General features: G+C 40.6%; 2 protein-coding genes across 10 annotated transcripts in view; one reads left to right on the forward strand and one right to left on the reverse strand.

Moving 5' to 3' along the window:
* Positions 1 to 2,933, forward strand: part of CARS2 (cysteinyl-tRNA synthetase 2, mitochondrial) — a 39,780-nt gene extending 36,847 nt beyond the window's left edge. For 2 of the 5 annotated variants that reach the window (XM_072849876.1, XM_072849877.1), the window contains one exon: positions 1,948 to 2,933. In XM_072849876.1, coding sequence (XP_072705977.1) covers positions 1,948 to 2,022 — 75 coding nt within the window. In that variant the 3' untranslated portion in view covers positions 2,023 to 2,933. The remainder of the gene's footprint in view (positions 1 to 1,947) is intronic. The other 3 variants (XM_072849875.1, XM_072849878.1, XM_072849879.1) reach the window with 2 other exon arrangements.
* Positions 2,934 to 3,222: 289 nt separating this feature from the next.
* NAXD (NAD(P)HX dehydratase) overlaps positions 3,223 to 25,731 on the reverse strand; it is a 53,048-nt gene continuing 30,539 nt past the window's right edge. For 4 of the 5 annotated variants that reach the window (XM_072849870.1, XM_072849874.1, XM_072849871.1 and 1 more), the window contains 5 exons: positions 17,773 to 17,823; positions 17,588 to 17,692; positions 17,088 to 17,208; positions 8,114 to 8,234; positions 3,223 to 5,510 (listed from right to left, as the gene is read on the reverse strand). In XM_072849870.1, coding sequence (XP_072705971.1) covers positions 5,360 to 5,510; positions 8,114 to 8,234; positions 17,088 to 17,208; positions 17,588 to 17,692; positions 17,773 to 17,823 — 549 coding nt within the window. In that variant the 3' untranslated portion in view covers positions 3,223 to 5,359. Of the gene's footprint in view, positions 5,511 to 8,113; positions 8,235 to 13,882; positions 14,003 to 17,087; positions 17,209 to 17,587; positions 17,693 to 17,772; positions 17,824 to 25,731 lie in introns of those variants that run through there. The other variant, XR_012040379.1, reaches the window with a different exon arrangement.

A 25,731-nucleotide genomic window follows, 5' to 3' on the forward strand; every position in this document is an offset into this window, starting at 1 on the left:
CGCAGTGGTGGTGAGCTACAGCTGGGAAAGAAAAGGAAGACACTGGGAAGTTGGAACACCTGCTTCCTTAACTTGTTTTTACATAGCTAAATCCTCGCTCCACTTATCTGTCAAGAAAGTTTGCAAATCCAAACAACTGCACTGAGATAAAATCTTGGAGAAGAAGACTCCCTTTTGATCTATTTGTCAAAAAGGCCACAGGCCCACCCCCACTCTTTTGAAGATTTGTTTTGGGTTGTTTTTAAAGGGATTTATGGACATTTAATAAAGTCCTAGAAATTGGCCTTAGCCAGGATTCAGCCCATTCCATTTATTTCAGGGGGTTTTTTTAATAACCTGCAGCTCGGTATAATCTGTCTCCTGCTTGTCCCAGAATAGTTTGCTCCTGTAGATGAAGCACGCATGCGTGGATGAGCACAAACAGCACGCGTCCAAAGCTGAACTCCTGCTTGTTTTGCTGCTTAACGAGTGGAAGTATCTGAAGGTGTGCTGTGAAGGTTGCCCAGCTCTTGCCTTTGCAGATCCCAGACGAGTCCTGCAAACCAAGCGATGCAGCTCTGCAGCTCCTTGCACGTGTTCCCAGAGCAAACACGTGACAAGACATGGCCCTACCCAAAGCAGGGCTCTCACCACCCTCGTGCTCAGCATGAGTCTGCTTGGCTGGGTTGGTTGCCTGCCCTGGGTTGGCTATTGCCAAAAATGCCACGGTAACACAGTACCTAGCAGCTGGGTCCTGAGTGCCTAATAAGCACTCGAGGAAGTAATTTGAATTTCTCTTTTCTATCCAGCCTCTGATTTCCATGAAACTGTTATGAGCTCCCCGAGCCCCACGCACACAGTAACGTGTCTGTTAACACGCTTTCCCTCTGTCACATGCAGCTGAAGTTGGCCAGAAACTTCTCAAGCCCATGTGCAGGAGGAAAAGCAGCAGTACAGATGAAGCAGACGAGCCTCATCTCCACCCAGTGCAGACTAGGAACCCCTGGTTTGGGGTTGGCCCCTCTAGGGTGCAAGTAGCAACTTGGAGAATGCTAGTAGCTTAATTCTCTTAAAAATCAGCTTTGTAGAAAGGGTAATCTCTCCTTCAGCTTGTAAGTTCATGATTTCTGTACACTGCTTTCTTCTCTCATGCTGCTCAATGCAGACAATGTTTTGTCCGAAGTTACAGAACTTGCAACAAACTGATTAAAATATCCACCGGTCTTTTCATGTCATTATAGTGTGCTTGAAGTGCAAGCTAATCTGCGCTACTAAGTGAAATGTAGTAATTAGGTATTTACGAATCAAAAACAGTTTTCACTTTAATGTAAAGAAAATTCTACCTTGTATTCCAGCCTCTCTCATGAGTCAGAACTCATGTAACATTGTCATGTTTCAATATTCAGATTAATTTTTGTTTTCAACAATTGCAGTCAAACAGACAGACCTTAACAGTCAGAAATGCTCGATTTGACTGTAATAGTCTCTTGCGAAAACACAACGGTATTGCATTACAGATAGCTACAGCAACAGGCTACTATCCTAAAATCCAGGAGATCAAATATGTTAGGCACTATATTCTCATGTATTGGCCATAAGAAGAGCCATTTTCCATGTCCACGAACCATTTAAACATAGAAAATGTGATTGCCCGAGTTTAACAGAAATTACTCATATGAGAGACACTACACACTGCTGCAGCATCCCACACTAAGGAGGTGACATTTCTATTGTGGGGTTTTTTCCTTCTTAACTGTGAAGAATTATCTGGGTTTGTTTTACAGCTTCGAGCATTATTAGTAACAATGGCATTCCTGTGAAGTGGTATTGCCGCCTCTTTCACCTACCCGGATTAATAGCTTTGCTGTGTGAAGCTTGGTTAAAAACCTGTGCCTCCAACTACCTACACAGCTATGATAGCTGTGTGATCCAGACTGCTGGGATTGACCTGCTTACTTCTTCTTACAGGACAGAGCTGCTGTTTCAACCTGGGAAATTGTGGAAGGAGGGCAAGCAGAGCAGCAGACTGAGAACAAAAGCTGATCCTTCATCCTTGGACTTGTTTTTTATTTCAGCTGCTTTGGCAACAGTTGTAAATACTAATGCTTTCCAAATAAAGTCTTTGGAACAGAAGGGCTAACAAAGATACAATCTGAGCAAAACTGTTGACACTACTCCTAGGTAAATAAATACAGGACTCACAGCAGGTGTGTATGCAGTGCAGGTGGGGGAAGCATCCCAAACACACGGCAGCATGGTAGCAGCAGCAGCATTGTCTGACACAGCCCTCGGTATATTCTAGTGCAGAAATGCCCCAGCCCCAGTTGCTACGTGATCTGTGCTCACACTGTTTTGCTGAGCTGGCACTGAGAATTAAAACATGGTGAAGACAGAGGCAAGAACTTAGGCCTAGCTCTGAGGGTGAAAGCACTTAGTTTTGTGCCCACTGGTTTAAACAATTGTGTTCCTTTCAGACATAGAAGGAGGTGACACTTCTAGCCTCAAAGTATTTCCTTATTGCAGTGTTGCTGGTTTGGTCCTGTGAGACCTTTAACTGTGATATGACAGTATCCAGTTATCTGCAAGGCTTGGTATCCTTTTAGTTTGCTTTTGCACAGAATACACTGAGATTTCCCTAGCACTGGGAGTGTAGCACACTCAGGATCTCTCCATCAGAACTGGGAAGATAAAATTAGTATGTTTAGTTATTACCTGCTCAGTTACCTTTTTTCTTTTGCCATGTTTGTGTTAAAAAAAATCCCCTGGTTGGTGTGGCTGTGGGTAGATGCAGAGAGGCCTGCCTTACACATGAGGCAAGCGTGTTCTAGTGGCTGCGTTTATATGGGGTGTGTACTTACCTACTGGCATACTTTCTTTAAATCAATTTATGAAAAGATAACAAAAATAAGAACATGGGTTCATCTACAATGAATTTCATCTGAAAATACGATTCACACAAGTAAAGCTTTGATCCTTTTGAACAGATTCTTTTATATTGTTGAGAACAAAATGTGTAGCTGTTTTCCTGCTCCCTTTCTGGCTCTCTGCTCCTAGAGAAGATGGGGGTGGGGGTGGGGGGGGTGGGGTGTATCTTCATTAGCCCTGTGGCAGGTGCTTATTTGACACTGTTGGTATTTTAAATTTGGTAGTGGCTGTATTGCTCAACTGGAATGGATGGCAAACAGCTCAGCTTCTGTGGGAAATGTGATCGCAACATACCAAACAAAGTACACACAATTAATTTGCTATTATTTTTATTTCCTACCAAAAGAAACTGCTACATTTCCAGAATGTTTAAAAATTGTAACAATTTGTATACATTAGTGAATAACAGAGTTACAACTTTTGCGTAGATTTAAAACCAACACGGCAGGTTGAAATCTGTACTGAGCTCTGTTAATTGATTGACTTCGCCTACAACTGCCATTTAAATTATAATACCACTGATGTCCTAAATACAAACAAATGCTCATTTTAAAGGAAATCCAGTAGCTGTTTTAAAATCAGTTTTAACTTTCTGATTTTATTTAAAAGGAGTCGGGCTTCTCAAATAGTTTTAGGGGGAAAAAAACAATAGTAGCTTTGTTTCCCCAAAGATGTAACAGTTTACAAAACTGCTTAAATTAAACACCTAAACCCCATCTCTTATGAGTAGACATTAATCTAAAAAGTCTGTGAACCCTCATAGACCAAAATGAGCAAACATTTAAAAACCTATTTTAAAAATAGGTAACTGGTTTAAAAAGAAAAACAAAAATGCATCGGGGTGAGGTAGTAGTCACAGTGCATCCAGAAATATCAACTATAAGGGCTGAAGGGAAATACTCGGAGCAGCCTTTCTGACTGCAGGTGCTTTCTGTGGGCAGCTATTGCAAGGTACGAGAATGCAATCTGACTAGTATGCATGACACCAGATTCCAATCTAGAGCTAGATCACTGGAAAAGAGTGGCTGCGATGAATATATAACATCTATTGCAATAACTAGACACATTATATGCTTGTTCCTGCGCTTTAATGAGTATATACACTTGGCCTAGATTGTAGGTTTAAGGGAAGTACCCACTTAAGCGTACTTTGCATGAACTTGCCCCTCTCTCCATATTGATTCAATCCCTACAAGCTTTGACTGAATTTCCAAACATTTAAGAAATGATACTGTGCAAAATCCCACGCAACTTCCCCTTTATACCCAACACTCATCTGCCCTGCCAACGAGCCAGACAGAGAGGACTTCTACTGTTGGGCCATACCTGTCTTGCTAAGGATGGAGCAAAAAGCCCCTAAACCCAAGTGCTGCACTCAGAGCTCAAACACCAACCCCCATTTTTCTATTCCTGCCTTTGACTTGCAGTGTACGGCTGCCTGCACAATGCTATGAGGGTACAGCTACGTGCCGTTGGCTGCCTGTTGTTCCTTCAGTTCATATTCCTGCTAGTTAATAGCTAGCCACTTGTTTATCTGTACGCTGATCTTCTCGGAGCTCTAACTCAGCAGGCATTTTGAGTTTTAAAAGCACTTCACTCTTCCATAATCACCGAGAGTTTGACCAGTTCAGTCAGGTATCCCTAAGTTTCTTATCCCACCTAGTACCTCTCCAAATGATAATTTCACGAAGTCCATCATACCAAGTTCTAGATGAGTCAAGGCCAGCTAAAGGAATAGAATTTTTTTTTTTTTCAGGTAAGCATAATTACTGTTTAATGCTAAAATACCTACAGGATATCCTTATTTGGTGATGGGGGAGCCTTAAAAAAAAACCAAAACCCAAACCCAAGATGTTGCAGGAAGGGGTGTCTTGTCGAAATGAACGCTGCCTCTGGGACCGGGAATGGGAAAAGGCAACTAATTACATTCAAAATCTACAGCAACTCTCATGCATTCCCTTTCCAAAGAGGCTTACTTTTTGCTTCTTAATATACTAGTATGGCAAAAATATGAAGTGCAATAGCTAATTCTAGACAGAGGGTCTAAGAATGAAAACACGACAACCTTGGTGCAATCCAAGAAATTCGGTTGAGCTGGTGGAAGAATTTTATCTAAGTATCAAGTGCATTTTTTTTTTTTTTGCTGTTCACACTTTAGTTATTGCTCAATAACTATCAAAAAGAACAGAGGAATACTTTCAGTTTAGTTTTATTATATTATAACAGATCTGCAACTACAGCTTATTTCAGCCAAAACATTTTTGTATTCCAAACTCTTAAAAAATATCTACATTAATCATATTTTTCTATTCTTAAAAATAAAAAAAAAATCTACCTAGCATACCAATGCTGCTACAGCACTTGAAAGGGTGCATTACTTATGTAAATTCTACGGTAAATGTAATTACTCTTGCAGTCATTGTTCTTCCTTTTCTTCTTCTCTGCTGCTTTGGCTTCAGGTTTCAAAAAGTTTGTTAAAAGCTGTTCCAACTTCTGAAACCATGTCAGAGGCAGTCATTGAACGTCCGAATTTTTGAAAGGCTTGGTGGTTAGACTGCCTCGTGAGAGAGCAAGCTCCAAATGCAGCCACTAGAAAGGGATTTTGACTAAAAGGAAAACACACGCAACATTATAAACAAAATCTGAACATTCCTGTGTAATTCATAAAGTGGTGGGCATAATCTTTGTACCCATAAACATTTGTCAGCATTGTTGGGAAGGCCTCTTAAGCAAACATCTGTGTTTCTCTGACTCTTGCATTGCAGAGCACCTTTGGCTGAATTTTTTTTTAACAAATACTTCCCTTCCCATGGCACAGCATGTGACTGAGTGAGAAACACCACCAGGGCCGAAGGATGCAAAAGGAAAACATGCTTAAAAAGTGGGTAAGAAGGTGTTCTAAGTCTAGCTTTACCGATGTGAAACTTCATGCTTTCCTTCAGAGGAAGACTGAATTCTCACCTGGCAGCCTTTTAACTCCCTCTCCTCCCCACTCACTGGGTAACTCAGTTTAGTTTTGTCTTGCAGGGGGTGGGGGATGCGGACAAGAGATGATTTTTAACAGGGCCATAGTCACTGCTCCGGGGCCTTCATTAGATCAGCTTAAAAGGGGTACAGCGACAGGCACACTCTCTTAATGCCTCCTATGTGCTTATGAACTGCCTGAGAATGTGTACCCAGCCCCAGTCCTCAAGTGCTGAGCCCCCCCTGGAGAAGGGAGCACAGCCCTGCCACCTCCAGAGCACCTTCTCACAGGCTGGGCCATGGGAGCCGCTTCCGCTGCCTTACAGCGCCAGAGCAGAGGAAAACAACTGCAGAATAATTCAGCAGCCAGCCCTGGGCTCCAGTTGCTGGCTGGTTAAAAACCTCACAAAGCTCAGCCACGGCTGGGACATAGCTGCCTGTAAGTCACTAAGGACCTACTGACTCCTGTGCCACGTAACGGTTTTGTGAAGGATCACGATATAAAACACAGGCAAAGCAGAACGTGAGTTTACAATTAGGTGTAACCAGGGCAGCTTTGAGTATCTTTTCCTTGAAAACAGCAACTTCATACACTCATCAAGGTGCAGGAGTGAGTATTTAACCCACCTCGAGAGTCAATCCTGGATGCCCAAACACTGCTCTGAAACAAGAGCTGTGCACAGGCTTCTGGACTCCAAACAGCTAAAGCACCTATTTCTAAGGTTACCGCATAACCAGCTTGATACACACCATACTCCAAAGACATCACCTTCGCATCCTGTCTACTTAACAGGAGGATCATACCTAGTATACCATTAGCACCCCTGAAAGCCAGTGCAATCTTAATGTTTCAAAATCCTGCTCTGCACAGACCCGTTTTGAAACAACAGAGCCAGGCACAAGCGTGGAAGGACTGGCTGGACTGCCTGCAGTGCAGCCTACAAGCTGATGCCCTGATTCACTGAACCCAAAAAGCTCCTCCTTTCCTGAAACACACGAGATACCTGCTGTACCAATCCTGTTTGTTTGAGAAGGGTCACCTTAACACCACCACAGGAGACACAATGTATTGCTGATTGCCAATTATACTCTCCCACTTTCCTTCATCTATGAAATAAAGGAGTTTCTGAGCAAGCTGTTTGGAAAAGCCACAGGAGCCCAAGTCAGGAGAGCCTGGAGAACACGTGCTGTGTTTGCTAATCTCTCCAACAATTTAATACTGATCTGTTGTACACCATGCAAAAATGAAGTCACCCTTTTAATGAAGTAAAACCAAATTCCTCCTTTAGTGGCAGCTGCAACTTCAGATAGATACACAATCTTGCTTTCATTTTTCTTTCTGGGTACGTTAGATTTCAGAATGTTAAAGTCTGGTTCAACTGGTCCCTCATTCCTCCTGGGGGATCTAGTGCAGTGCTCTCACAGTAACGCAAGCACAGACTAGTTAACTCCCATGGATATCTATAACTGTGCATCTGCATGCAGCATCCAAAAGACTACAAAATATCTCCACTCCTCCAGCTTCAATAGCTCATTACTTATTGGGAAGAGGTACTGTTATTCCCTAACTGCTTGTGTCAGGGTTCCTTTCAACTTTATTTAAAGCAGCTACTTTCACAGAAAGACTACATGACTAGATGGACCAACTAGTCGGACAGGAATTGACATAATTTAATTTAACAAAAGAGCCAACAGCCAGCTGCAGCTGCATGGCTGCTTTATGTATGACGAAACTGCGCTGCCATTTGGCCTTAAAATGGTTACCCTCTTTGAAATTGTATTTTGTTTGCAAGTTTCAACTTATCTGCCCCACTGAATTATGTAGGTACAATGCAAGAGGATTCACCAAATTACAAAAACAAAGCTAAATGACACGGTTTTTTGAATTACAGAGATGTTACTGCCAGTGACTACCACTTATTGATTCTTCATACTTTCTGCCTACAATCAATTGTTTTGAAAACACATACGCCATACACATATGTCCTTGGGAATCGATCCACGTTCACACTATTCTTCTGCCTCAGACTTGGGAGATGCTAGATTACGGAAGAGTTTGTTGTATTAAAATTGTAACTATTACGTAGATTGCTCTAGAACACCTTACGTTTTTTTAAAAGTACATGGATACCTTAGTCCCAACGACTCCAATTTCATTTGGAAATTTCTGTAGCAGCTCTACAACAGTTGCCATAGGAGAACACAGACTCACAAGAAGTAAGAAGTTATTAATTAATATTCATACCCATTCGTTTTTTCTGCTCCAGCAAGAAATGCCCAGTGCGCTAAGACTCCAAGAGAACCAGAAAGGAGGTCCCCCTGTCCACCACATCTCCGGCTGCTTCCTTCATGACTGCATACAAGTACTATGAACAGACAAACCAAAAACAAAAAGTCATGTGCATTTTTTCTTCTACTTACAATGATATCACTGTAGCTGTGAGGGTTAACCTCTGAGGCACACAGCGATTAACAGGTGAGAGATTAATCACAGGCAGCAGCATATGCTGAAATACACTATTCTTAAAAAAAAAGTATTGCATTAACATTTAAAACATACTTTTCTAATTACTTTTCAATCCTTTACAAATAACATCACACAACGTATACACTTTCTCCACTTCACTCGCCTGCACAGAAGATTCAGTCACTAATGAGTTCAGTGATTCATGTGAACTGATGCTGCCGTGATGAGCAATCACCCCAAAATGGACCAGGTCCCTCCACAAAGCCATTGCACAAACGCAGCTCTCCAGAGTTTCTGACCTTCAGAGTTTACAAATGTAAACCAAGGTGTTTTACAGAGAGGAAATGCAAAATAGAACTAAGACCTCAAATCTTCTGCCGTGCCCATCAGAAAGGTATTTTACTGAAAACAGCCTTTTCCTTAGGCTTTGTAAAAACCATATGCAAAGAGAGATCTCTTTTTCTGCCAATCAACAGTGTCCTCAGCATCCGTGTATGTTTCTGTCAGCAGTGTCACTGCGGGTAGGCTCTGTCAGAATATCAGATGTTACATTTCTATTTTAAATATACAAAGGACCTTGGTCAAACATCTCTTTGTGCAGCTTTCACTATGAAGAACATGCAAATGGTTTCACTAAATTTAACTCCTTTGTTCTCCACCCTCAACAAGCCCAAGCAGGAAGCCTGAAGGATACGTAAGGCACACAAAAAGAAAACAGCATCAATTCTGCTGCCCTTCTCCAAACTCTCTTGTGGGTATGTATCTATCCTTAGCCTTCCTTCTTGCTAGGCTCTGAAAAAAACCCAGGAGAAATTTATTTTCCTCTCCTAGGAGAACGGAAGAGCTGGCAGAATCATTGGTGGCCAAGTAGTGATCCTTTGCATCTCCAGTCAGCTACTGCAGAGCTACTCAGGTTCAGGACTATGCACACAATTGTTTGTGCACTCCTGGACATGCCAAGTACACAAGCAAAGTATAAAGCAAGACATTGCTTGAACAACAGCTCTTACCTCAATTTTCTCAAGTCACCTGGGCTGGGTTTCTCCAAGGTGTATGAACAGAGCAACCCAGGTGTTTTAGGGGGAGTACTATCCCTATTTTTAAAAGGAATTTTTCTCTTCCAAAATAATGGGAAAAATCTGCACAAAACTGAAGGACTTGCAGGTAAATCTTCTTGAATAGCAAGAGATAGATAAAAAACTACTTAACGCAAGTAAACCCTTTCCAGTTCATTAGCATAGCTCATTTCTGCTTTTTGTTATTCGGTGCAGCAAAGAATTGTACTTCACTTCCATTTCCTACTGATTCTTCCAGCAGTAATTGCTGGGCTCGTGAGGCCAGGCAGTTGTGCATTTTTGCTGCCACTGAGAGGGCAAAGATTCATTAGTCACCACGAACACAGCAGACACCGCTGCAGCGTTGCCAGCAGTTAATTTTCCCAATCACTCTTCTCCCCTCCCCCCTCCCCCCCAAATTAAGATTCCGGATGTGTTTCTCAGCGAGCAGTAGTTAATGTCAAATTTCACAAGTGTAATGCTCTTCTGAGTTAGCTATTTGAAGAAGGTATGCCCTTTTCGGTGGCGTGGTTTATTTATTTATTTTTTTAAAAATACAATGCTTTGGAGAAATTACCTCTAATTCTGCTACTTTGAAGATGGTATCTCACAGGATTTTCACTTTGAGGGCTTGAACTCCTGGCAGGAGGCAGGATGGAAATCCTCTGTTCAAAAGCTTTGGGGCCTTCTGACTGACAGCTGAGCACAAGCCCCTGCTTATTAGCTGTATGTCACCATCTGCCACTATTCTGTAGCCCCACAACCTTCCAGTCAGTTTTGAGCTGTACAGGAAAGCAAGATCTCCTCAAACTAGGCCAATTATAATACACCGCTACAAAAAAAAAAAAGTGGTCTTTTGTTTGTGTTTTTTTAAAAAAGTAAGTCTCGAATATGTGCAGACTACCTCACATGCAACAACAAAAGCAGACCTTTGTACTCCGCACAGAGATGCTGGAAAACAAATTCATGCAATAGCTTCAAAGAAGCAGAACTACAGGATGAGGGGGGAAGGTAAAACGCTCAGGCAATTCTTGCGCAGAGGCTCAACTCCTCAAAGAACATCTCAAAATAAAAGGAAGATGAACATTACAACAGGCAATGGGAAAAGGAATGAAAAACTCCTCTGAAATATAGTTGCTGTTAAAAGCTTTTAAAATAAAAGACAGAGAATCCCACGCTACCATCAAGACAAACTGGCATACTGCCAAATCCACAAAGGACAAAGTCTTCCTGATGCTTTTCCCAGCTTTCTCCTAGAACAACAAAAATAAAACTGCTGTCTTCCCACTCCCCCAATCCAACATCTCCCACTAAATGTCTGTGACCTGCTGTGAAGACAGCTCAAGCAGTTCTTTAAGGACCACAGGGATGATGTCCTTATAAGCTGCACTGAGCAGTGACAACGAGTGGCAACGTTACAAGACCTCGATTAGATGGACATGACTGAATAGTCAGCGGCGAGGCCGAGAAGGCAGGTAGTTCTATTCCCTGGAGAGATGCAGAACGATGTATTTACATGCGGATGAAGTATTTTGCAGTCCATTGCTCAGTGAGGCTACACCACATTCAACTAGGGATGACGATGAACATGCACATCAGAAAGCCTAGAAAACATGGTTCTTCCAGTCTGGAATAGCTGATGAGACCAAGATGACTGGATGCTGGACAACAGGGACACTGCAAAGACTGAAATCACCACAACGTGTCAAGGTTGAAAGGCAGCAACCAGGGCCACTTAAGGTCAATTAGTCTGACACTAGTCCCAGTCAAAATAATGGAGAGGTTCACCTATAATTCAACTGACAGACCTTAAGAGAGAGAAACACACAACCAATGCTCGTCAAACTGGCTGCTGGGACAGGGTGTTTTGTTTTGGTTTTTAATAGGTTTGGGCTACCAAATCTGATGTCATTATTTCACAGGGTGATGAATCGAAAAAATAACTCAGTATATTTAATAGACAGTCTTTTAACGAAAACTGATTTATGCCAAGCAGCTTTCTGAAAAAACCCTACTCCCTAGCACCTACCCGTGGAGCATACATACACTATCATAAGAAAAGGCAAGATGAAATAAAAATGTTATCGTTGACGAAATCGCTGAATGAAGTATGGCAAGGAGATCTGCTAGAGTGAGAACAACCACAGCCCTATTCAACGGTTTCAACATAATCTCAGCTATTAAACAGCACGTAAATATTGCCAGAGCTGTACGCAGCAAATACAACACGTCCCTCGCATATAGTCACCTGGATTTCTTGTGTACCTAAGTCCATCGAAACAGTTTGTACTGAAATATGAGTGCAACAGAAACAAACAAACAGAAGGCTGTCATACTGACAGAATATTGGAAAGTAGAAATTCAGGAGTTTTAGGTTCCAGTCAATTCAAAATTTTGCCCCAGACTCCCCTGGGTAACTGTGCCCAAGACATTTAGTAGCTCTACGCTTAATGTATTTCAGGCCAGAAAATAAGTTACCATCACTCCCTTTTCAGCACTCCTTGAAGATAAGATAAACATTAGCATTTGGGGAAGCATTCAGACCATGGCGTCATGCTTAACTATACCATTGCCAGCAAGTTTTAAGGAACTCCCAGCCCAAACTGTGCTGGCAGATCAAAGCCCAGAATGACCCATTTACGGGGATTGTATGCTTAATTAAAAAACCAGCCTGTTATGTAAAAATAGCTGCCCTCTCTTTGAAGGAAAAAATTAGAATTTAATAGTTTTGCTGACATCAAGCACTATGAGTTAACTGGGAAGCACAGATTTTGATACGGCTGTACACAGGCAGCCCTACTTACAACACTAGCTCCTAAACACATTACAGTTAGAAAACCAAAGGCCCATATAGTATAAAAAGTAATGTATGTCTGTGTGTTCTTGAGTTGCAACATTTGTAGTAGTGAAAAAACAACCAAAACAAAACAGGGATTAATTTTTGAACACAGAATATGAAATGTGTTTTTGTTTAGAACACAGAATGTGAAATATGGGATAGCTAAAGGTTAAACACGTAATACTGATGATGCTAAAGAAGGCTAAAGAGCCTATGTGAAACATCACACTTACTGAGGCTGCAGACCAAAGACAGCCTGGAGATTAAAATTTAACTAATGAATCTCAGATATCCTGAACAAGTTCTCTGCACTTGTTTTCCTCTTACAAAGCAGGAGTATTACACTTATCCTAATGTGCTCAAGGATCCGCGCATGAAAAGTACGACCATTCTGACTTCTGATATGGTCCAGCTGGAGTACATCAACTAATATCAGCCACCCCACAGAACAACAAATACTCTCATTTAGTTAAAAGGCTTAAGATTTCCATTTTCTATGCAAAATAATATACCTGTCAAGGACCATTCTGCTCCATCAAATGCAAAGTTCAGGTTTAGACCATTATCAGATCTTCAGTAAAATCTTTTAACAATATGTATCTCTGACCTGGCAGATATTCATACTAGTAAGAAATTTATCTTTTTCCTTTTGCAAGTTAGTTCACAAAAGCACATAGCTAGAGACTGTGGACTCCCAGAAACATGTCCCAGAGTGCATACAGACAGGGAAACCAGTGTTGATGACTTGGGCTGGAGAAATCACTCAACTGGTGTGGAAAATGTAAGTTGGCTTTTATATAAAGGGTGCTTATACTTTTATATTCCCTAATCACACTTTTAAAACTTAGATAGGTCCTTGAGTATGAGACACCAGGCAATTTAAGTTAAAAGAAAATAATCCAAATTTTCTATTGTGTTTCTTGGATAGGTGCAGGAGCCAGGGGACGGATGTGATGACAGATGAGCAACGTCAGGGAGACGGCAGGCTGGGCTGTGTGTGCAATGGAGAGCACAGTGGCACAGTGGACAGGAACCATGACCTCCCTGTTTTGTTCACTCTGCAGAAGCAGGAGTGGAGACAAATGTGCTGCCTCTCAGTTAAAATCTTGGCAAAATTTGCTGGGCAGCTGGACACTGTAAGAGCTTTCAGCTAAGAAAGCTAGGGACTAACAAGCACTGAATGGCTTCCTTTCTGGCTGTATAGGGAATGAATGGCAGAAATTAGAAGTACTGCTTGGGAATTTGTGGCAAGAGCTGGCTTTTTACCCCATATTCAGTACTCAGTAATCCCTCTCACATGCTTCTTTGCTTCTCTTGACCCCAGCTGCAGCTGGGCAACTGGAAAGAAATTCTGTTTGGCTACTGGCTCCAGATAAAAGTAGTCACAGGCAGCAGTGGGCTGGTTACCCATAAAGTCTGCCTTTTGGAAGGAAGGAGATGACAAACACAGGTACTGGGGAAAATACAGAAAAACTCGTTATAACATTAAAAAAAAAAAAAATCCAAATCCTCTACTTCAAGGACCTAACCAAATTTTAAACATGTTAGGAACTAAGACCGGTATAACCACACTTTATTATTGACCAGTTCTCCAAAGAATAATAAAAAGAAAACCTTAGAGAGCTGTGCCATAGTGAATAAAAGCTGACTTACCTTTTACCCACAGGCTGAGTACTCATTCCTACCCTGGTCAGTGATGGCACTGATATCACCTACCAAGAGCATGGTGAAGCTCATCTTTGTAGAGCAGGGAATCAACAACTGTAGACCAAGCTATAATGTGAAATTGCAAAAGGAAAGAGAAAAAGAGTATATAAAACTTAATTTAAAATCTTGGTGATTACGTTTAAAGGGCAGTTGGCAGCTCATAACTGAGATGGAGACAAATTTTAGAAAAATCTCCTTTATTGTGGAGGACTGCTACTGATTTCACAGAGGCCATGTACGTGATTCAGTACTGATTTTAAGGCCATAGGGAACCACCTGCATCATCTAATCTGATCTGTAAAAACAAACCTCAAAGGTGTCCAGACACTTCACAGTTTGGGAGTCTATCAAAGTTCTAGGTATGTTATTGTCATAGCTAATTTATTTGTCTGTTAATAAAGTCTGCCTTACTTTTAATCTGAATTTATTAAGCTTCAGCTTTCAATCAGAATTTATTGTGTCTGTCTGCTTAGATTACAGAGCTATCTGCTGACAGTAATCCTTCACAAACACCTGTACCTCCAGCTCACTATCAAATCATCTGATAACCATTTTCATCTCCAACTAACAGAACTGAATTGTCCACTGAATTTCCTACAGATGCATGAATAAAAGTATTGTGGAAATAACCACTACAATCACTCTAAGCTATAAAGTATTCACCAAGCCAGTCTTCCCTGCTGTAAATTCGGCATCCTCAAAAAGCCTTCCTTCCACAACAGCCAAGCACAGAAGGCTAAAGCTACATCGTTAAGTTTTCAATTTCTGCTTTTCCTGGAGAGCACTGAGACTTACTTTTTTTCAGAAAGCATGCATGCAGTATATTCCCAAATAAGAAAGTTTAAGAGTGATATATGGAAACTATAGTACCAGTGTGCTAAGCACATTTCAAGCAGGAAATGCCTGCAAATAGGTATGGCTTAAGCACTACAAACAGATGATGACATGAAAAATAAAGGCAAGAGGAGTACACAGATCTTTTCATAATATTTGATTGTGCTCAGAGGACATTGGCCTGAACCAATGATCTGGATTTCCCTCACACTGGAATCATCATGTATGTTGTCTCAGCTGAAAAAAAATGACATCAGATCAAAAGAACAGACAGATGAAAAAAACCAGAAGTTAAGAGCAAAAAACCTGGGAGAGAATTCAAGGTCAGTGACATGACAACATGTTCTGTGTTGTGGCACAGAGCAGAGAGTACATCTCCTTTCTCAATGTAATTTTGCATTTGAGAAGCTTTTAAAAAATTGACTGACAGTAACTCCCAGACCCAAAGAACATTCTTGTTAAAAAGAAGGTGAAGTCTATAGTTTCTGCAAAATTCTCAGGAATCTTCTTGCAGGCAACACAAACCCTAAAAACAGTGTTTGTAACCGACATTATAACCTGTATTAAACCTGACAACTGCTTTCTTACAGCTCAGCAATGCTGCCTGTAATGTCTGTAATCCAGGAGAGAGAAAGCATCAGTGATAGAACCAAGGTAAGAACAAGAAAGCAGCCTATAGCTGGACATGAAACAACTGCTATAAAGGCACAGAACTGTTTTTATTTCAAATCAAAAAGCCACTTAACTAAGAGAAAAAATATCAGAACACCACAGAGACAAAGAACAAGGTGGGGGGAAAAAAAAAAAAACGAGAAGCCCCAAAAGCACACAAGACATACACCAAACTTGTGCCACACCTGAACATTCAAAATTGAAATTGGAAAGAGTTTCAGTTGTTTCCTGGTTTTTTGAATCCTGCATGACAAGAAACAATAGAGACTGAGTGTTCCCCCTCTCCAGCAAGGATGGGGGTACACTTATCTCAAGAATAACAGCTCAAAAGGAGAACAGAAATATACTAAGCAATGTGCTCAACCTAAAGCGCTCACCCAGTTTTCCTGACATTCATTAAAAAAGCAACAATCCTGCATAAAAAGAACGTGGGTAACATAAAAACAGAGAAAGAAGATACACTACAGTGCTCTAAAGCTCTCTAGCTGGCATAAACTGGAGCCAGGATATTTTATCCTCTGGCAGAGTTCATTCTCCCTTAAGCCTGGCCTGACTGTCCAAGGTTACAAATCAAGTCTGCTATGGGTGCAAACATGACAGCAGTCTTCATGCAGGGCAACTTGGGTACTGTATGACCGATCAAAGTCCTTCACCACATTGGTGTAACTACATTGCTTCCAGATCCCAGCTTGCTTCACAGTCTGCTATAGTATATGTACTAAATGGGGGTACATGGAAGGTGGCTCTGCACAAAGCAGTTGTCATATTACATCTGTTTTTCTGTCATGAAAGACTCCCATGGCTCCCAATAATGAAAAATTGACTGTATATACAAAATGGTTCTGAAGCGGCATAAACATTTACCAGAGATTAGCATTTCAAGTAATTAGAGGCAGAGCTGCTGCTTGTTATGTATGTGAAATAAGACCACGTAGTCAAAATGAGATGAAGTTACTCATGAATTAATTTTATACTGATCACAGTAAATGATCGGTATAAAAAGCATCAGAAAGGCAGCTAATTTTATTAAGTATACTTTAACCATATTAGTGACTGTTTTAAAAAGTTGTAATGGCAATCTAGAGCTAATTTGTTGTTTGGTTGGTTGTTTTTTGTTTGTTTTTTTTTTTTTAATTGTCAGGGCTAACGTACAAGTCATATACGTACATGCTAATCTACAGCATGGTGGACAGTATCAAGGAACTGAGCAGCTCATGAACCTCAAGATGTCTTAATTTTTCAGACACACCAATATACGGTGAAACAACAATATTATTCTGCGTTAATTTAGCAATGACATCTGCACTTATAGAGACCATCTCAGCCAAGGATTTTATAACAGTTCACAAAGAACAAAAAATTAATTTATCAGTATCTATGTAATGTAAAATATACATTATAGCCATTTAAATGAGAAATAAAATCAGCAACTTTTTTCAGCAAATAAATTAAGTCACACTCTTAAACTATGAATTTACACAAATCATTTAAAGGTGATATGCAGAAGACAGCCATCCCTCCCTTTCAATCTTCAGGGGAATACAGTCAACCAGTTACTATATATAGTCCAACCACTGGACTACGACTCAAAGGAAACAAACAAACAAACAAAATCACATTGCTAAAAGCAAAAGGCTTCACTTACCTTTCTCTCCATCCGAAATAAGATCTCTCTCTCCCTTTTGAACAACTGTTAAATTCCCCATGGCTTGGCTGAGTCTTAATACACATCCATGATGATCACTACTGTCTACGGGGTCTCTAAGCTACAACACAAGAATTCCATACACAGTACATATTTTGCTACTAGAACAACATCTCTAACACTTGCTACTTCAGCATATGTATGGGGGGGAGGTGGAGGGGAAGCATCATCATCAGTCTTTCCAAGTATTTTTATTCTAGACCCACTGCAGTGCCAAAAAATGCATGAGTCTTCTTTAAAAAAGAGCTCTGTTTAAGAATATGTATTGTTGTGGCAATTATCCCATGGAATAAAAACCCAGAAGAATGCTTATCTCGCATATAAGAAACAGCACATATAAGAAACAGCACAATGTTTAGCCCAGTAATAAGTTGTTTATTTTCAAAGTCTAAAAGACTAAACTTACACGTACTTAAATATCAAAAAGGAAAACGGCTCACCATGGCTTCATACAGTCTACTAAACTCCATATAGTTTGGAGTCAGAATAGCTCGCTGGTAGCCTTGAATAAGCGAAGGCTGCTGGGAAATGAGCCACAGTCCATCCTGCAAAAAACAGTAAGAAGAACATTTACTGACTAGATTCTTAAATGTCAAACCATTGACTGAATCCAGAAAATACTTACAGCATCAATAATGATAGGAATTCCTTTGACTTTCGACTTTTCTATAATACCCTGCAAAAAATGCAGATAACTTTAAGATGCTTGCTAATTTAAATCTCATAAGATCTGAAACAAATTAACACAATACATCTGATCATATAAGTTGTTTTTACAAAGTAAGATACAAAAAAATCTGTTACATTCTGCAAAGTAATAAAAGACATTTTCGTATCAACTGGTAATTTTACAGGTACATTGTTCTCTCCCTGGTTCAGGTATAAGCAGTGTCAAAAGGGCTTCCATAACTGATGCCTTGGTGTTGATATGCAAACATGCAAGCAATCTCACTGAGTCTCCCTGCTGTAGGAGGCATGCAATGCCAACACAAGTCGCACATAGTAAACATACATCTCTACTTTAAAAAAAAAAAAAGAAAAATCCAAATGAGTATTGCCATGATAAAAATCTACCAATAACTATAACACTAATTTTAGTTGCTTTTCTGATGATAGCCCCATTGCGCTATTTGAATATACGTACAAACAAACATCCCGAGACAAGCAGTACCTACAACATGTCATTTCACTCGTGGTCCTGGAGGTTTCATACTTTCAAAGCAAAACCAAGGCAGCCCAGACAACAGACCATTTGCAAAAGTGTTTTTCAGCAAGCGGTATCTGCCAGTGGACCGTCTGCCCTTGCTCTCTCTCCTAACCAAGCAGTGGCAATGACTGATACCCAAGGTTTTTTAATGAGCAATGGCTGACAGTCAAGTTTTCTGAGTGTTGGTCATTACCAACTTGTCTTTGAAGCTGGAGAGTTTATCTTTTTCCTGTATAAGATGACAGAGGATGGTATCCATCCAAAAGTCTAATTATTTTTGAACATTATTAAGCTCTTCAGATTAGCTATCATATGGCACTGAGTTCCACAGGTTAGCAAGACATTATGTAAGGAATAAGGAAGCAGTTTCTAGTTAATTTTCAGGGTACTGAATGTACCTCTGTTCTTGTATTGTGGTCAAAATAAACACCACCCACCTTGCTTTCTGTAAATTATTAAGTATGGCATATACATATCCTCACTAACTCCTTCTTATCTGATTCTGATTTTTTCCAATACCAACAGAAATTTTTCCCTTCTATTTTTAAATGGATGACCAGAATTTAGCAGCGTGCTTCAACCCAACACTACTTTTGTTTGTTTGGGTACTATTTGCATGTCGTAAGTGTGAGACTGAAACACTACCCACTGCTCCAAGCCTGAGGACTTGTCTCAACACACAGCTGCAACTACATTAGAAGCCACTACAGAATAAAAACCTTTCCATGACATACACATGCCTGCACAGGTCTCAGCTTGGGCTGTGTGTCACAGACTGCCAGGTGTCCACCCTTGTCGGGATCCCAAGGGAACAGCACAAGTGTTCTCTTATATTCAGCTACTTAAATAATTTTGAACCAATTGCAAGTTTTACACAACTCATACCATTCAGCTACTACTAAATTATTCAAATTTATGAATAAGCATATTTAACAGCCGTGCAAGGATGGAATCTTAAAACATACCTAGCATTGGTTTTCAGTATGCCACAACTAGAGAGCCTTACTTTCAAAGCTTTTAAGAAATGTATGAGATAGAGTCATTTCTTTATTCAGTAATGTTAATCTGCACAGATGCGCACAGCTCAGTTTTCCTTCACAGAAGCTGTACTGCTTTGCCCACGCTGTGTTAAGTTCATTAACAATTATGTTTAATTTAACTCACTTGGTTATAATAAGACACGGCTGTGGATCTAGCAACCAGGTTTATGGGGCTTTTGTTCTGTATAAATGAATGTTAGACATCCAATAGTCCAATTATTTTTGAACCATACTAAGCTCTTCTGGTTAGATATCATATGGCACTGAGCCCCAGAGGTTAGCAAGCTATTATGTAAGAAAGCATTTAGATCATCCTCCCCAATTTTTGAAGATACAAATACCATTTACTGCAACCTCGTTTTCTAACTGATTTTAATTAGAGTATTTTTGTACATTAGCAGCTTCACCAAACTCCTTCAGTACACTTAAAATTATTACTGCTCCACTTCCCACTAATATGAATCACCAGTTTATTCTAGTATGTCAACTTTAGCAAGCCGGTCTTTCATGACACTTCATTTTTTAAAACCAAAAAAAGACTTCCCCAACAGATTCCATAAGGAAGTCTGAAGGAAGACACCAGATCTCAGAAGCCCTTATCCTTCCAAACTATTCTCTTAAATTCATTATGAGCAATCCACGGAACTAATTTTGCCAAAGTTCTGTTCCCGAAACAGTTAAGGTTTGGCTGCTGCTGTTATTGTTTGGCCCCTTTTCATGTTTCCTCATAATTGTCATCCTGACTACTGGTTAGAAGTTCTATTTTTGTCTATATATGTATCTAACAACAGGCTAAATCAAGAACCCTGAAGATCCATTGTCCACCAAAAGAATGTAAGTATAAGAAAAAATGTGAAAGTTACAAAGCATGAAAGTATATGTACAGTTAAACAGCTTCTGGAAGGCTGGGTCACTGGTACACTCCAGAGAAATAAGACATTTCTTCCTAATAACATTTTGAGTTCCTACCTCTCCAGCACGTCCTCCACAATCCTGAGACATTTGACCTCTGCTCTGAAGAGAAATTTCATCTTGCTAAGTAAAACCTACTGGCCAAGCAACTTTTATTGTGTACCCAGTCTCTGAGGTATGAGTTTCTATCCTTAACATACTGAGTGATCTTTGCTTTTTCTTTCTCTCTTTATAAAACAAATAATCAGGGGATACAAAGTCCTTTGTCTTATTTAGAAAGCTCATTTTTTATTAAAAAACAAAAAACCAAGCAAAAAGCTACCCTAATTATTTTCCTTTCCTCCTCCCTCCTTAAACCCAGACAGAAACTGCTTGGAGACAGAGGACCTCAGAGAGGAAGTTCTGGGGAGGGACGGGGTAATCTGGCAACCATAATAAAGCAGTAACAGAGATAAGAGAACCCCCCTAAGACAACTACCTGTTTGAAGGACACAACATTCATTGGAGAACCTCTGTCTCCTATTGATTGTGGACAGGACCCATCTCACCTGCTGCCATTTAAAGGTCAAATGGCTCACCACTGGAGAGCAATTCATCCCATGCAGCTTAGACACAGCATTTAAGGTGGGATGAATCACCAGACATACCTGTCTCTCCTCAGCTATCACAGAGGGAGCAGACACTTTACTGCTTTATTCTCAGACACAAAGAATTAGGTGAGATGAAGCCCACTTTTAAACACTCTATTACTGCAGATACTGTATAAAAAATATTTGGGTAAGAGGTGTTTACAGCAATAATGGCAACATCCTCTATGCAGAGTATTTTGTTCCTGGAAGCAAAAATAATTTTTCAGCCGCATCTGTATCTCTGTATTTGCAATGGAGTTTCCTGTTTTAATCCTAGTAGCATACAGAAGAACCTTCACTGTTAATTGCACAATTAATACAGCTCAGACTAACTTTACTTTCGCACCAAAACCTATTTAATCGTTTCTGATAGGACTATGTATGAGCAGGAACCATCTGTTCAGTTTTATCCCATGTAACAATTATTTATATGGGAAAGGATTTAGAAGAGAACATTGCTAATTAAAAACACTAAGAAATGTTACTAAGACAAGACCTGAAATCCAAACACCAATCACAGAAGTAAACAGCAACACATACAGGTATCAATGACAAAACCAAGACATCGCCCCTTCCCTTCAAACAACACTTTGAATATTAAGATTTTGGAGATTCTAGCTCCAAGATATCCCAGTGGACTACCTTTCTGTGCACAGAATATATTATACCACAACAGCAGTGGTTCAGCTTGGTGCAGAACAAGGCAGGAACACTTCCTTCACTCGATTCCTAAGCACTCGAGGGCATCCAGAAAGGAAGGACTGGACTCACAGGGCAACCCTGCACTAGCCACAAGTAGAGAGGACAATGAGGAGGAGGAGAGAGTGACATGCTGCTGTCATCCAATCCAACCTCATGACCTACAGCCACACTGGTTAGCTAAGATAAAGACTGCAATTTGGATCCTTCCTCTGCGACATTCACAGCCAGGGCCAAATTTCAGTCTCCTACCTTTCATGTTGAGAGTTCTAATAACAGGGGTTTGGGCAGCCTCTTGCTAGAGATATTCTGCTTCGTATGAGTTAGCTGAATACTTGGTGACTCCAAAACAGTGATTCCACAGCCCACAACATTTGAATGAGAAAAGGGAAACAGGTTCCAGCCCGCTGTGATTAAAATCAGCAATAATGAACTGTATTACGAGACTGCAGAACTCATGCTAGAACAAATCTGTAACAAGAGCTTCTTCTCCTAATAATTGAAGACCAAAGTTTAAGTTTCTACCCCAATTAAGGCAAAGAGGAAACGACCTGGGATTCACACATCCCATGAAGGTGCTGTATGGGACAACCTCCCACACAGTTATCATTTGTTAGTGGCACCAAATACTCAACATTTAGGAATGCCCAAAATAATATTTCAGTGATTGCAATTTTTGGTGGAGGTGGCTGAGGGAAGGAAAGCCAGAGGGGGTAAAATTAACCTGAACCTACTCCCACTCTACTCTTGAAATACACAATTTCCTGAAAAAAAAATCTTTGTTCTGTGACTGGGTATCTAGGACTTGTATGCAAGCAACCTACTCCATAAGAACTGAAAAAGAAGTTGTGTCACAGGAGAAACTAGTGTTCTGTCTGGCTAAAGGCAACCCTTTATTGTAATTGAGAACATTTACAAAGTAAGGGCAAAGAATTTATGTGCTTTAATTAATTCTTTTATTATCATGGAATCTATTCCTTGAAATGCAATGCATTCATTTTAGTAGAAATCTGTGTTCTCTGTCCCAACTTCCACATGGGAATTTTAAAATAGATTCCCAAAACCAAATTCCAATCTTCTTTTTGGGGAAAAAAACCAAACAAAACAAAACACAAAACCCCCAACACACTGAAAGCAGAACAACACACACATGAAATCAGAATCATTCCGGCTGGAAAGGACCACAGGAGGAAGAAGCTTGAAGCAACAAATGGACAGGCTACTGCTGAAAGAGAGCACAGTAACACAGAAAAGCACAGTACGATTTATCCATTTGATACCCTGCAGCTGTGCTATGCCATACAAGATTCACCTGCACTGCACTAACACAGACATCCAGGACTCTTGCACACTTCCACAATTATTATGGAAAAAGGGAATGGGCCAAGATGAGCCAGTGCGAGACACTGGCTGCAAAAAACAGCTAGGAGGGGAATGAGGGGAACGTGTGAGGGAGGAATAAATTGCTATGGAGCTTCTAGGTACTATCAAAGGATATCTAATCAGCCATGGAAGTCTTTGTAGAGCAGCCACCCTGAGGCACCAGGAGCAGACAGCAAGTGGTTGCACTCAAAGCGAGCACCCACAGCCTCTTGCAAAACTTTGCAGTCATTCTGGACTTCTCCACCCCAGTCCACGAGCCAGCATTAACACGCATATCCTATTTACTCTGCCTGCATACAACAGCATACAAGCTGTTTCTCCATGGCTCCTCAGAAAAGACAACTATGTACAGTTCTGCCCACACCTGACTTAGATATACTTTTCAGCTTTTTTAATTAGATGTGGATTGGCAGCAGAAGGCCTGCAATGACTTTTAATATATTATTAATTGTGTCACTACTTGTGTTTCTCCTGATGAACTGGTTTAGCTACACAATAACTTTGGCATTTGGTGTTTGCAAAGGGAAGAATCAGGAAATTAGAGCTAGTGGTTTTAATAAAAGATTGAATTTTAATGAAATAAACAGAAAACCACAATAGCAGCATATATAAAGCACCATCTATCCCACAACAGTAATTAATTTTCACTAAAGATGCATCGCATTGTCATCTTTCTACCTTGCGAAGGAAAGATACTGCAGGCAAAGTTTCCTTTACTGACACCTGCAACGAACACCGCATTTCCTAGGTCCCTTAAAGAGTCATGTCTTGGCCCACTTTGGCAAGGTTCCTTACCCATGTGCTCAAAAAGAAGTTCAAGCTTCAGCATGCCATAATAATGGACAGCATTGACCACGATGACATCCAAACATTTTAGGAAGCAGTATAACCTTGCCTTCAGCTCACCAAAAGTGCATTCTACTGCAACCTGCAAATGCCAAGTATGTAATTAAATCTTCTGCTAGATGTTCCAAAGTAAAGTTAAAATATCTTAGGAGAGCTGTTAAGCAGGTGAGGTCCTTTCAACGAGAGTTTGCACCCATACAGCGTGTTAATAACCAAACTTCTAAGAGAGAGTAATATCCTCCCTTGTCCAAACAGGTAACTGCCAGACCTCCTTGGCATCTGGGCAGTATGTGCCTTACCAGTGAAGCACCGTGCCTGTGTTCACACATTTAAAACTCCAGTCAGCTGAGGCCTGCAGAGCACGTCAATGCTATCCTACGCTGTACTCCTCCGGGAGGGTAATGAAAGGCCTGCCCATAGCCCAGGAGAGGTTGAAAGGCCCATTCTCTAAAAGCTCAAATACTACCTTCTGGAATGCTGGTTACATTAAGTTGACTGATAGCGCAGTTTAGCTCCACTGCTCCAGTCCGTGCTACTGATTTGACAACACTGGACTGACCGGGGCTGCTGGCTGACTAAGCTGGAGTTGCCAGACTCAAGGCAGCAAGAGTGACTAGCTTCTGGTTTGGTAGAGACATGCAAATGTGCGTAACCTGGCACTGGTTAGGTCTCATACAACCTTAAATAATCAAAAAGGAGTGGCAGCCCCTTTTACAAAGAACCCTCTACTGAAAGCTAGGATCAGAAACTGCTGTTGAAATGCTACCTATAGTTGCTTGTATTTTCTGCATGGATGCTGCTCTCATCCAACAATCCTGAATTCATGCTTTTGTCTGGAACAGGTCAAAGGGAATAATAACAATAAAAGGGAATAAGAACAATAAAAGGGAAGAAATGGCCAGAGATTTCCCTGTAAATGCTGCAGCTGGAAGCATTTCTGCACACCCCCCTCCCCAAGGTGCCTGGGAGGAACAAACAAGTTCGACCCCAACACGCTGCAAACTAATTCCTACAAACAGGCACTGAAAACCCTAGGAAGCATTTCTGCATTCCTTGCTTCAAGCCTGGATAAATGCAGGGACTTGGCTGCATAGAGGTCAGGATGCAGCTCTGCGGTAGAGATGCTTGGAAAATGGGCTTGGCAAGCAGAAGTTTGTAATCTTGCACAGCTAGAGGTAGGCAAATATCCCAAGCCCAGGCTATGCTCAAGCCTACAGTCAGGGTTGGCAGGGGCAGAAGCTTCCCTAAATAGAATATATTTGATACAGAAGGTTTTGAAAAATGTTAAAAATGGAGTTCCACTGTTTGAGATTCTTCACATTAGAGCCATATTTTCAGTAACTGGTTTTGTTTTTTATTTACCCACTGGTGGAGACATGCAGTTAACTCTGAAACTTGCTTTCATTAGTTCCCACAAACTGATCCAAGAACTCATCCTCCTTTCAAAACTCAGCAACATCAATCAAAATCTCACTTTGTGGACAAGATTTATATAATCACCTTTAACTAGCCTAATTGCCTCAGTTTTACTTTATATATTCCTGTATGCATAACTAGCACTAGCTCATTAATTACTCCACTAAGCTCTCAAACCTCACATAAGAAATGATTAACTACTGATCACCAGTTGTACTACTTGAAAGAAGAGTCACATAACAGAGATTAATATCCTTTCTTTGAAACAAATAGCTTCTTTATCTCATGGTTTATGCTCCATTCCATTTAGCTAAGTCTTTTGTCCTTTAACTGTAGTACCACATGCTAGGCCCTGTTTTCCAAAACAGATTTTCAGGTGCACAGGAAAATACTTCATTTAGGCCAGGCAGAGGGTGACAAGGACTCTAAAGAGTAACCCACTACATCACCAA

Source organism: Ciconia boyciana, chromosome 1 (genome assembly GCF_034638445.1).
Source record: "Ciconia boyciana chromosome 1, ASM3463844v1, whole genome shotgun sequence".
Classification (NCBI taxonomy): Eukaryota; Metazoa; Chordata; class Aves; order Ciconiiformes; family Ciconiidae; genus Ciconia; species Ciconia boyciana.